Genomic DNA, 13,345 nt, shown 5'->3' with positions numbered 1-13,345 from the left:
CATTACGTAGCCATCTGATTAGCTGCCTTCAAAATGACAGCTGGCCACATGACAGCATTTACACACGTGCACAGGCTCCGGTGGGACCCCAGGACGCCATTCTCTAGGGCAGACTGCCTCACCGCGGGGTAATCTTTATTTGACGAAGCTGGGAGGAATCAACTGAGAACATGGAAACAGAGTCAGAAAGACTGTTGTTATAAATGTACCAAAGTTCTAGATTTCAAATTCAGGTTTAATTATCCAATAGAAGTCATTCTGCTTGATTAATTCTACTTAATGGATTAAATAATTAAAACACCAAAAAATTACGCCATGAAGTATTTCTATGCCAGCGCCTCGATCTGGGGTAAGGGACGAGCAGAGGGAAGGTCCAGAGTAGCAAGTCTTTCATTGGTGGATTCTACCTACCAAGTACAAGTTTAACATTTATTTCCCAATACCATTCTTATCGATGTTATACATGGCTTTAAGTTTTAAAAAAGAATAATGAGAATTTTTTACGTGGGGAAAAATAAGCCACGGGACTTAAGCAACTTCACTTTGGATAGTGTACGGAGATCGAACTGTATTTCATACCATACCACACAATAGACCATGGGAATACCATTGGTAAACGGAGGGAAGAGCCATTTTATTTTACTTGTTACTTTTCAAAAATGTTTTTATTTATTTTTGAGAGAGAGAGAGACAGACAGACAGGCAGGGTACTAGCGGGGGAGGCCAGAGAGAGAGGGAGACACAGGCTCCAGGCTCTGAGCTGTCAGCACTGGGACCGATGTGGGGCTCGAACTCACAAACCGTGAGCTCATGACCTAAGCCCAAGTAGGGCGCTTAACTGACTGAGCCACCCAGGCGCCCCAGGAAAAGCCACTTTAAAAAACTAAACAGAAACTCCAATTCGGGCTTCATCTGAGCCAACAAGTGCTGGACGTCGCCGAAGGCAGCATTTCTCAGAACGAGCATCTTTGACTTCCTATGCCACAGGAAGAAGTCTTCCAACGGAGGCAGTCTCTGTGACTGCTTCTTAAACACAGACAGCCCGCCCATCCTGCAGATTAACTTCCAGTTTAATGGCCTGGTGAGAATGTGCGTGACGGCTCCGCTACTTAGTGCGACGGCTTCCATGTCGGCCTCGGAGAGAAACGGCCCTGAAGGTGGCAGGTCATCCCTTGTCCCCTCAAACCACGGCACCTCCAAACCAGCGAGCACACAGGGAGGCCTCCTCCTGCTCGGGACCTGGAGAAGGCGCCTACTATGCTCAGTCGGACCTGGGACTCTGTCGTGCACTGAGCCTTCGCACTAGTGACGGCTGGCACGGTCGCCTTGTCAATGGTCTGCCTGTACTTGACGGGTTTCTCCTGGATCCATTGATTAGCTCATGTACTTTGAGACATGCCACGGTTTGATCAGCATCCCTTTGCGGGCCCCTGTTTCCTCACCGTGTAAAGTAGGATGAGATGGTCCTTGGGCTCCTTCAGCTCAAACACAAATCTGAGAAAGCAAACCTTCTTAGAGTCACCGACCATTGCTTGTTCGACTCCCTACGCCCTGCATTCTTTAACACGTATGTATTCCTTGGGCAGTCAGAAAGAAAAGACTTTTTTCTCTTTGAAAGAAAGCCTTCTCTTCCTGTTTGGTGTAATGGACTCGGGACAGTCTTTGCTGCCCGTTCCTGGGCTGTACAAAGAAACCGCACAGATGTGGCTCCTGGGACTGGCCCAGGGCAGATGGGTGTACAAAAGGCTGTGGTTCAGGTGCTCTCCTCGGGGTGGTCCAGTTCGTACATGAGACACAGCAAGACAAAGTGAGGCCTGTACGACACACTGAATTCTCGAGGCCCAGTCCAAAGAAAGGAATATAAAATAATAAAAATACTATTTTTAATTTATTTTTATTTTTTAAACATTTTATTTATTTTTTTAAGTTTATTTATTTGAGAGAGCACAAGTGTGTGTGAGCCAGAGGAGGGTCAGAGAGAGGGAAAGAGAATCCTAAGCAGGTTCCACACTGTCAACGTTAAGCCCAATGTAAAGCTCGAACTCACAAACCATGAGATCATGACCTGAGCCAAAGTCAGACACTTAATTGACTGAGCTACCCAGGCGCCCATAAAGATTTTATTTTTAAGTATTCTCTACACCTACCATGGTGCTTGAAATTACAACCTTGACATCAAGAGTTGCGTGCTCCACGGAATGAGCCAGCCAGGCATCCCAAATATCTATTTTTTAAAAATATTTATCAATTGGGGCACCTGGGTGGCTCGTCAGTTGGGCGTCAGACTTTGGCTTGGGTCACGATCTCCTGGTTCATGGGTTCGAGCCCCACGTCGGGCTCTGTACTGACAGCTCAGAGCCTGGAGCCTGCTTCGGATTCTTTGTCTTCCTCTCTCTGCCCCTCCCCCACTTATACTTTGTCTCTCTGTCTCTCTCTCTCTCTCAAAAATGAATAAACGTTTAAAAAAAAATTTTTTTTTTAAATGTGCTCTCTCACTCTCAAAAATAAATAAAACATTAATAGGTATACACACACACACACATATACATATGTATACCTATTAATTGTAGATCAGGATCTTGTGGTCCGTGAGTTTGAGCCCTGCATCGGGCTCTGCGCTGACAGCTCGGAGCCTGGAGCCTGCTTTGATTCTGTGTCTCCCTCTCTCTCTGCCCCTCCCCCACTTATACTCCGTCTCCTTCTCTCTCTCTCAAAAATGAATAAACGTTAAAAAAAATTTTTTTTAAATCTATTAACTGTATGCTGAAATGACAATATTTTAGATATACTCGTTTAGACAAAGTCTGTTAAAAACTGATTCCACCTGGGGGCATGTGGGTGGGTCAGTTGGTTGAGCATCTGATTCTTGATTTTGGCTTGGGTCATGATCCTAGGGCTGTGGGATTGAGTCCCGCATCGGGCTCTGTGCTGTGTGCAGCTTGCTTAAGATTCTCAATCTCTCTCTCTCTTTCTCTCTCCCTCTGCCCCTCCCCTGCTCACACATGTACTCTCTTGCTGTCTCTTAAAAAAAAAAATTTTTTTTTAAATAAAAAAAAAATTGATTCCACCTGTTTCTTTTTTTAAAAATTTATTTGAGAGTAACAGTGAGAGAAAGAGAGAGGGAGGCAGAGAGGGATAAAGAGAATCCCAAGCAGGCTCCATGCCACCAGTGCAGTGCAAGCCCAACATGGGGCTTGACCCCACGAACCCTGAGATCACGACCTGGGCCAAGATCGAGAGTAGGACGCTTAACTGACTGAGCCACCCGGGCGCCCCTCCGCCTGTTTCTTCTAACACTTTCATTTTTTAATTTTATTTTTAAGTAATCTCCATGCCCAATGCGGGTCCTGAACTCAGGACCCCAAGATCAAGAGTCTCACGCTCCACCAACTAAGCCAGCCAGGAGCCCCTCTTTTCACACTTTCAAACCCCATGTGTGGCTCCCACACTCACGCTGTCCCCCGGGGGGCTGCCTGAGGCTCACGACATAACCGGCTCCACAAGACTGGAAGAGACGCAACATGAGCTCTCAGGCTATTTGTTTTGCCTGAAACCAGAGGTCTCTCTCCTGCAACACGCAAACTTTCTGCATCTGCTGTGAACAGGTCTGAATCCACTACGAACAACATCTTCTACTTAAACAATTTATAGCTGTTAGAAACACAAAGTTCTGATTTCTCTACTCTGGAGGGTAGAGGTAGACAGACATATTAAACAAGTCTGATCAGAGCAAACAATTAAAAACACCAAATCTCCCTCATTTTTATTGAGCTATGTATCTGATCTTTTAAACGTTAAGATTTAAAATCTGAATTTGAAAGCTACTTTGTTTCCTCTTGGCTGTAACTTAAAAAACTCCATTATCTTTTCTCAACCTTAGAAAAAAGTTGGCTCCAATGATGATGATTTCTTTCTCCAATGGCCACCCAGCTTTCTGAACATACAGCTGGTCACCTGAAAGGAACCAGGCTCCAATCTCATCGTGGACTCAGAAAAACAATTTGTTGCTCAGACACACATTGAAAATGAAAACGGTGCTGTGGGACTAGCTGGGCCTTGAGGAGCCCCTGCCTCAGGTGGACATGGACCTGCTTCAGTGTCTTGCGGATAGGTTTTCCGGGATCCACCCTCCTGTCTCAGGCCTTCTTATCAACAGTCTGAGAACAGGAGCAAGTACTGGCACTGAATGTTCCTCCAGAAAATGCTCGTCAAAAACACGGTCTCACAAAACCGGAGGAGAGCAGAACTGATGCCCTCAGACCCTCCTAGTCCCGCCTTTCCAAAGCGCAAGGGCTCTGTTGTGGGACAGCACACGCCAGGGACGGGCTGGGCTTCAAACCTTAAGAGTCGGGGAGCTCCTTGCTGTCCAGGGCAGGTGAACGATGTGTGGTGTTTTCATCTTCAGCCAGATGCACCTGCTCTCATGTAACAGCCTGTGAAAACTTGTAGACGCCCAGGTCCACGCCGGCACACCGGAGACACTTGCCATTGTTGTTGCTAATACCCTTATTTTTAAACCAGAGTCTTGTCCTCGACTAAACAGTCACAAGGGAGGGAAGCAGACACCACACTCCACACAGTAACCAAGAGAATGTCATGAAGCAAATTCCCAAGGTTAAGAAAAAATATACACAAGAGATGTTCATACATTGAAAACATTTTTGGTATATTCAAATAATGATATACTAGAAAACAAAACCCTGAAAGCCATGTGCCAGGCCAAATATGTGACTCTGTAATCAGCCCATCCTGGGCCAGCAAAAATTCAGTTTCAATCCAAAACACTCAGCAGCCATCCTGAAACCCACCTTTCCCCGAACAGGTAACATCTGACCTGAAATCCAAATGATTTACAAAATAAACTAAACACACATGTAGCAACATACCCTAATTTGGTTTTTAAGCTGCTCGGCCTCCTGCCGTAACTGGTCAAGTTCACTCATTTTCAGGTCCTAGTGCTCTTTAATGCCACTTCAAGGAATCTGAGATCTGAAACAGAAATGCAAGCATAAAAAAATTAATAAACAGTGGTTGAGGAACTTAATGAAGCAGACGAGAAAAGGAACCAAATTTGAGAGCTAAGATTTTATTATAGATCAGAGCACCTTTCTCCCGCATTCATCAGAACTTATAAAATGCCACCAAGGGCGGGATTAATAAATTATAATTACTACTATTCACCAGCTCTGTACCTCACCATCATGTCAATGATCTTGAACCCATGACCCCCCTTCCCCCCAACGATGTCAGAATGCCCACACAGCAATTCTAAGAAGACTCAATATGGCATCCAGCAGGCCCCTGCTTTAGGGACATCTTGCTCTCCCACCAAAACAGGTCCCAGGATCCCAGTAAACTCAGAAACAGTACCTCAGTCCTTACAGGTCCACGAGCAGCCATGCCACCCACCCTTAACCCCGCTCCACCCCAGTCTTACTAGACACCATTCCTTAAATCAGAGTCCAAACAAAATCATCCCATTAAACCAGAGACTTATTTTCCCAAGGGAATGTCATAATTGGGGGTTGCATTTCCGACCAAGAACATGACTAAGTCAGTCATAATTATGACCAATGTATCCCCACGCTGAGGATATATCAACATCTCTTAACAATTGGCTCCCCCGTGCAAACGTGGCTTATCCAGGAGCCTCAACGTCCTCTACAAACACACACAGGAGATTTTATGCAAAAGTCACAGAGTTAATATTATAATCACCAGATACTTAATGAACAATGGCTATTTATTTTCTTGAGATTGAAACATATCTGGGGGAAATTGTCTGGAGGACCCAGGAAGCATGTTTGTTAGAGTTCCTAGTCTAGATAAACTTCCCTATTCTGCACATATGCACTCAGAATAAATTGACGTGGTTTCCATTACAGAAACTCCGTGTATACTTACTGATGAAAACAAAAATATCTTTCCCAAGAAGAAGTATCTTTAAAAAGCGTGTGTGGGTTCTTAGTTCCTGCTCTCAACCGTGCCATCTATTCACAGCTACAGAACAGGCCAGGCAGAGGACAGAGGGGCGGGCAGGGTGCACGCTAGACCTCCAGAAAGCAATCTCGTGTCACCAGCACTGACCTGCAGCGAAAGTCCGCAGAACCATCAGGAAAGGCCTTACAGGGACAGGACAGGAGGTAAAGGCACCTCGGGAAGGTGATACACAGTGACACAGCTTCAGAAATATTTCGGACCAAAATAGTTGTTTCTAAAGGCATTACTTGAAGTGGGTGCCGGAAGCATGTGGAAAGCTTCCAAGAACACCTCGAGCCTCCCTGATCAAAGGGAGCACCGGGGAGGCTACACTGCAGGCACTTTGGCCTGTGGCACACAGGCTGATGCTCACTCCAGCCCTCACCTACAAACTCTTTCGGACTGCAAGCTGTGAACATTAATGTATGTGACAGTAAGAGCACCAAGAACACACGAGAGAATTTTCACAAGAGGAAGCTAGGATGCTGTGTCCCTCTGAGCTTGTAGAGTGCCCTGGCTCTTCCTGCCGGCCAGGACGTCCTGCCACCGCTCACGTGCACACACACATGTACATGTGATCAAATCACATCTCCTACACGATTACGCAGAGTTGGGAGTAGCTGGATTCCAGCAACATCACCCACCCCCCCATGTTAGAGAACTGTTCTTAGTCTACAAAGAAGTCACTTTATTCCATCCTTCTGAGAACTGTGAAGAAAAATAAGTTAATGGTTTTCATGATGTGAACTGACTTGTTAGTTTTAGTCAACACATGTAACTTCTTATTTAAGCACTAAAATATTGAGCCAATTTTTATTTGTTTTAAATTTTTTTTTAATGTTTATTCGTTTTTTGAGAGAGAGGGAGACAGAGCATGAGCAGGAGAGGGGCAGAGAGAGGGAGACACAGAATCCGAAGCAGCTCCAGCCTCCGAGCTGTCAGCACAGAGCCCAACACAACGCTCGAACTCACGAACTGTGAGATAATGACCTGAGCTGAAGTCAGACGCTTCACTGACTGAGCCACCCAGGCACCCCTTTAATGTCTATTTTTGAGAGAGAGAGAGAGAGGGAGACATAAGGCTCCGGGCTCTGAGCTGTCAGCACAGAGCTGGACGCGAGGCTCCAACCCATGAAATGTGAGATCATGACCTGAGCCGAAGCTGGACGCTCAACCTACTGAGCCACCCAGGCGCCCCATCTTAGATGTTCTTTTTAAATATATTATAGAATTATATACGTGGTAATCACCTAGTTGCATTGCTTTAAACCAGAGAAATGAATTAACTGAAAACCTACGTGTCTTAAAAATGAGAAGATCCATTTAACTCAGTTACCCCACAAGATTTCAGAAGCAATAATACCAATACTTTTTGATTTGAACCTTTAGTCACAAGCAAAGAGAACAAAACCAGATCTATTTCTCTTTCATCAGTAAGTAGCATAAATTATTAATACTGCCTTTTAATTACAGATCCTTCTACAATCAGTGCCTACATCTGAGTCTCAACAAAGAGACTCAAAACCCACATTTGTTCATTTTTAAGACAAGAGGTATTCCTACGGCTACTAGAACTAAAATAAGTGTCCTGTGAGACCTATTTCATCTACGTGATTGGCCTGCAGAGAAAGAGAAACCTGTGGTTAGACATTAAAAAAATTTTTTTTTAAATTACATTCTCCATTCTCCACCTCAAAGATGTTATCTTCTGAAATCAAATCTGGAAAAGGAGTTTTTTATACATGGATGGACTTTCACTGATGAAGGGGCACTCAGGGTCTCCAGCATACTGGCCTTCCTGTCACTAGGGGGGCCCTGTCCAGGACCACCTTGATGAGATGTACGTGCGCATCCACAGAAGGATGGCCCCCTTCGCTAGAAGCTAACGGACACCGACCCTGCACCACAGGCGGAAAACCAGCCAGTCCGTGCTCACCCGAAGACAAAGTGGCATCCCGTGGACATCGAGGACGGAGCGCGCGCACTCAAATACACAGCGGGACTGAGAGGAGACAAAAAACTTTCTTATTCCTATCAACTAAAAGTTCACCTGAATGCTCTTCTATGAGGATAACGTAAATGAAATAAACAAGGTACAGAATAGTGTATAAATGATGATGCTTTTCTTTTTGTGTATTTAACAAGAAGAAACATCTTTTTTAAATAAAAGGTTAACAAATTATCTGGGCTCTGAAACCAAGAAGCATACATTTTTTTTTTTTGTCCATACTTTTCAGTTTTCAAAATAAGACTAGTTAATGTCAACTTTTTACTGGGAGAACTATTACGTATCACTAAGAATAGTACGATGGTACAAACATCTGGGAAAATGCTTGTTGTATATTAAATCAAAACAAATTTGTGTGTAATAATTTTAGCTATTTTAGAAGAATCAAAACACATTTTAGTTAAAGAAAGACATTTAAAAAGACTAATAGCATTTTCATCAGAATTATTGGTTGTATTTTCCTCTTCATCTTCCAAATATTGATAATGCAGTTTATATTAGTTTTGCCAGTTTAAAAACTGTACATTTTAAGTGTTACTTACATGGGATCGCTTTGCTTTTCTCTTCACTACCCTTGGTTTCCCAGTGGCTTCTGGAAGCCCCACCATCAGGTTCCGTGGCCGGGGCTCAGTCTCGCCTTCCCCGCAAAGTCACTGCTAAGCTCTGGCTGTGCTGACTCAGTGCGTTCCCTAGTCTAATCCGCTAAGACAGGACCTGCTGAGAATCTCACATCTGTTCTTTATGACCCACACCTGCCATTAGCTTTTATGCAGAACTTCTGAAAATACTTTTCATAGAAATTTAAATAACTTAAAAGCAAGTATATGATCTGCCCTAATTTAGATTGTATCCAACACCTTTGTAAGTCAAAGCATTAACCCAAATTTTTTATTCAAATATTCCACATTTGCAATATAACGTGCTTCAGGTAGCTCCCCCTCACTTCGTGATAAAGGCAGCATCATTTCCCTCTCCTCAAGACCCCAGTAAAGTACGGGAAGGAACTTCAACGGTGCCCCCAGCACCCTACAGTTACTAACGATGACATTCATACTGCAAGTCTCTTAATGGCAAAACGGGGTGATGGTATAAAAATGATTCCAAATTTAGGGGGCACCTGGTGGCTCAGTTGGTTAAGCGTCTGACTCTTGATCTCGGCTCAGGTCTTGACCTCAAGGTCGTGAGGTCAGGCCCCGTGGTGGGCTCCGTACTGGGTGTGAAGCCTGTTAAAGAAAAAGTGATTCCGAGTTTTGGTTCTGCCACGTACCAGGAACATGACATCAAGTCACTTTGTACTCTGGCCCGTCTGCTACAGAATGGGAATCCTGTCGCCTACACCACAGAGCTGAAATGAAAATTAAGTAAGACAGCTGGAAAGTGCTCTGTGAGCTTTTCTGCGATTAGACCGTGAAGTCCACCTTTCAACAGAGCACACACGTGGTCTCGCGGCCAAAAGGAGGGCGACCCAAGACACGAGCTGGTGGCACAGCCTTGGGCCCACGGTGCGGCACTGAACCGAATGGCAGGAGCACCTATTGACCTTCAGAACAAAGCTGCCCGTTATTTTACCACCAAAAGACAGGTTTATTCAGGAACAGCAGAGAACTGCAATCCCGGACAGGCAAGCTACAGCAAAACCATAGGCAAGTCCAACAAATAAAGGAAAGGAATGTTATGTTATGGAAGGAGGAAGGAAGGAAGGGAGGGAGGGAGGGAGGGAGGGAGGGAGGAAGGAAGGGGAAGTTGGGAGGGTTGTTCTGAATGAAAGCCCACTGGAGAGAAGCAGGGGTTCCGGGGGACGAGGTTCCTCACTGGCTGAGGGGCAGGGGCGGTGGACTTCCCGTAGGAGCCGCAGCGCACACCTTTTCCAACTGGGGCCTGTACCTGACATCGCGTGGCACCGGCTCTATCAGCCTCCCCTTCTAGTATCCCCAGTGGACTTTAGTGAGTTTCCCTTAATTTTCACACACCTCTCAAACTTCAGAAACCGAAACGAGCGCTGCTGCGCATCCAGCGTCACACGGGGCAGCGGTTCGTTCTAATTAGCTCGGCCACGGAAGTGCCCTCCCTCATCTCCAAGACCACGAAGCGTTTTGAGAGACGGGGATTTACACCAGTAATTTAAACCCCTGTCTCCAGTTTCTCTATTGTTCTGTCATTCCCAAATCCAAGTTCATCTCCAAAACTGTAAGTGTGCAAATCCAAAGGGCGACAGAAAAAACTCAAACCCTCTCCGCCTCACATACCACGCGAACACCACGAGCCACGCCGGGTCACTGTGGCTGTAGCAGGCGCCCCGGGATGCAGCGGACACTGCATCCAACACGACCCACCCACAGCCCGTCATCTGAAGTACATGCTAACGGAGTAAAGACTTGAATGACGTGTCTGAAGTTTGCTCCAAAACAAGGAGGAAAACAGGCAAAGACGTACGTAAACGAGACCGGCTGTGAGTTGGTAATTGCTCTAGTTTGATGACAAAGTTCTTGTACTATTAACTTTTGTATGCATTTCAATTTTCCATTAAATCGTTTTTAAAAATGTTAGAGACTTCTTAGAGAAAATCAAGAAAATCTGAACACGGCCTGGGGGTTTGGTGACGTCTGAGAGTTGCTGTTCTTTTGTTTGGGTCACAATGGGAGTAAAACCCTCAAAGGTTAGAAATACTTCCTACTTCTGGTGAAATGATGTGATCTTGGGATTTGCTTTAATTTTTTTTTTTTTTTTTTTTTAAATTCTTGGGACACCTGGGTGGCTCAGTTGGTTAAGTGTCCAACTTTGGGTCAGTCGTGATCTGCTGCTTCGGATTCTGTGTCTCCCTTTTTCTCTCTGCCTCTCCCCCGCTCCTGCTCTCTGTCTCTCTCTCAAAAGTAGATAAAAATTAAAAAAATCTTTTTAATAAAAAAATGAAATAAATAATTTTTTATTCTTTTTTTTAATGTTTATTTTTGAGGGAAGCTTATATATCCACGTTTGAAAAGTGATAAACAGGGCACCTGAGTGGCTAGTCGGTTAAGCGTCTGAGTCTTGGTTTTGGCTCAGGTCATGACCTCACGTTTCATGAGTTCGAGCCCACGCCCGGCTCCACAGCTGGTAGCACGGAGCCCACCTGGGATTCTTTCTCTCTGTCCCTCTCTCACTCCCACTGTCTCCGTCTCTCTCAAAATAGGGGGCACCTGGGTGACTCGGTCAGTTGAGTGTCCCAACTTCGAGTCAGGTCATGATCTTACAGTTCACGGGTTCAAGCCCCACGTCGGGCTCTCTGCTGCCAGTACAGAGCCCACTTCGGATCCTCTGTCGTCCTCTCCTCTCTTCCCCTCCCCCACTCACACACGTGTGCACACGCGCGCGCGCACTCTCAAGAATAAAAAAAACTTTAAGAAAGTGATAAAAACTTAATTGTTTTGATGATAATTACCACCCAATCAGCTTCTATGAAGTAGCAAATATCAGAACGTTCAGTGAAATAAAAAGTGAACTGTAACTAGTCTTTATACGGGTAAGCAAATGGTAACGAAGACGAACACAGGAAATGTAATCACACGACATCCTCATTTGGCTCTGTGTTAACGATCCGGCAGACTTTTACATGTTATTTGAAAAGGGATGATGTGTGTGCGCCACTCTGCTACGATACAGTGTGTTTAAATAATCTGCCCTCAGCATCTCCCTGGTCCCCTCAGATTTTCCTGCTCTTAACTTTCTGATGCAGATCGTAAACAGCCCCACTTAGTTAAGTGGCTACTGTCAGATAATGCACCCGCAAGAGACTTCTACTTTGCATGGTTTGCATTTATGGGGGATGCGGTGTAATTTTCTCAGTTTACTGGTAAACGCCGTTTAAGGTGCATCCCCTAAAGCACTAGGAGAATGTAAAAACTTAGTCATCCTCAGTAGAAATAAATTCATACAACAAGCATGCTAGTTCTGTGAACAGAAAAGTAAGACCCAAGAAACAATCTCTACAGAAAGCGAACACACCTGGTAGCCCTACAAATGGTCTGACTACCCTGAGGTCCCCAACCGACATTCTAGAAGGCAGACGAGGAGCCTCACTGACTTCTGTTGACTTTTTAAAAATAAAGGTTCTTAATGCTTTTCAAATGACAAAACCCATACAGGCAATTCATAGAGTCACTGATAGCCAAATGCCACTCACACTCAAAGTGCATTTGTGGGAACCTAACATGTCCTTCCAGAAGTCTGTGCTCAACCCCAACATCGGTGCAGTGGAAAAGCCTGCTGCCCCGTGAATGGCCGCAACGCCACTCTGGCACTCACCTCCCTGATTTCCCAGCTCTCTGCCAGTGCTCCAGCAAGGGGTCGGAACAGGCCCACGGACACCAAAAAGGATACACTATCTGACAAAAGTTAACCATGAGACTCACAACAACAGGAAAGCAACGCAACATGGACAGACTGTAAAGCACACAGTTTGTCTTATGACAAAAAGTAAGACTTTTCATCAAAAAAAATAATAATATGGGGCGCCCGGGTGGCTCAGTCGGTTGAGTGTCCGACTTTGGCTCAGGTCACAATCTCGCAGTTCGTGGGTTCCAGCCCCGTGTTGGGCTCTGCGCTGACAGCTCAGAGCCTGGAGCCTGCTTCAGATTCTGTGTCTCCCTCTCTCTCTCTCTGCCCCTCCCCTGCTCGTGCTCGCTCTCCCTCCCTCTCAAAAATAAATAAACATAAAAAAATAATAATAATCACTTTTGTAAACCTCCCTATTCCCCTACACGGAGACGTGCCTGATTGAGAAAGCAGCCAGATCAACAATTACAGATTCCAAGGGTTATTTATTGACTTAAACCCCTTCCTCAGAAGGCACTATTTCTACCTCCACGCAGAAGTTACTTCCAGGCCGCCGTGCAGTGCCACATTTAAAAATTACCAGAGGGGTCCCTGGGGGACTCAGTCGGTTGGGCATCCAGCTCTTGATTTTGGCTTAGGTCATGATCTCACGGATCACGGATTCGAGCCCCGCGTCAGGCTCTGCGCAGAAAGCTCAGAGCCTGCTTGGTACTCTCTCTCTCCTCTCTCTCTGTTCCTCCCCTGCTCTTGCATGCACACGCTCTCTCAAAATAAACATGAAAAAATATATAAAAAAATAAAATAAATTTTTACTCTAAACAATTTATACTTCAGAACATATTAAAATTAAATCTGATAAGATGTATGTCACTGAAAACTTCTTTAAAAAATTTCAGGGGCGCCTGGGTGGCTCAGTTAGTTAAGTGTCCGACTTCAGCTCAGGTCCCGATCTCACGGCTCGCGGGTTCGAGCCCCGCATCGGGCTCTGCTGACAACTCAGAGCCTAGAGCCTACTTTGGATTCTGTGTCTCCCTCTCTCTACCCCTC

At 45.2% G+C, this 13,345-nt stretch overlaps 1 protein-coding gene across 3 annotated transcripts in view; it reads right to left on the bottom strand.

Moving 5' to 3' along the window:
* Positions 1-13,345, bottom strand: part of GNB1 (G protein subunit beta 1) — an 88,954-nt gene that overhangs the window by 27,254 nt on the left and 48,355 nt on the right. For 2 of the 3 annotated variants that reach the window (XM_081796520.1, XM_081796521.1), the window contains one exon: positions 4,887-4,989. In XM_081796520.1, the coding sequence (XP_081652646.1) occupies positions 4,887-4,943 (57 nt within the window). In that variant the 5' untranslated portion in view covers positions 4,944-4,989. Of the gene's footprint in view, positions 1-4,886; positions 4,990-8,529; positions 8,629-13,345 lie in introns of those variants that run through there. The other variant, XM_060626104.3, reaches the window with a different exon arrangement.

The sequence above is a fragment of the Panthera onca genome, chromosome C1, assembly GCF_046562875.1.
Source record: "Panthera onca isolate mPanOnc1 chromosome C1, mPanOnc1 haplotype 2, whole genome shotgun sequence".
In the NCBI taxonomy this organism is placed as follows: Eukaryota; Metazoa; Chordata; class Mammalia; order Carnivora; family Felidae; genus Panthera; species Panthera onca.
Note: the sequence above shows the minus strand (reverse complement) of the source record. Positions and strands in the feature narration are given on the sequence as shown.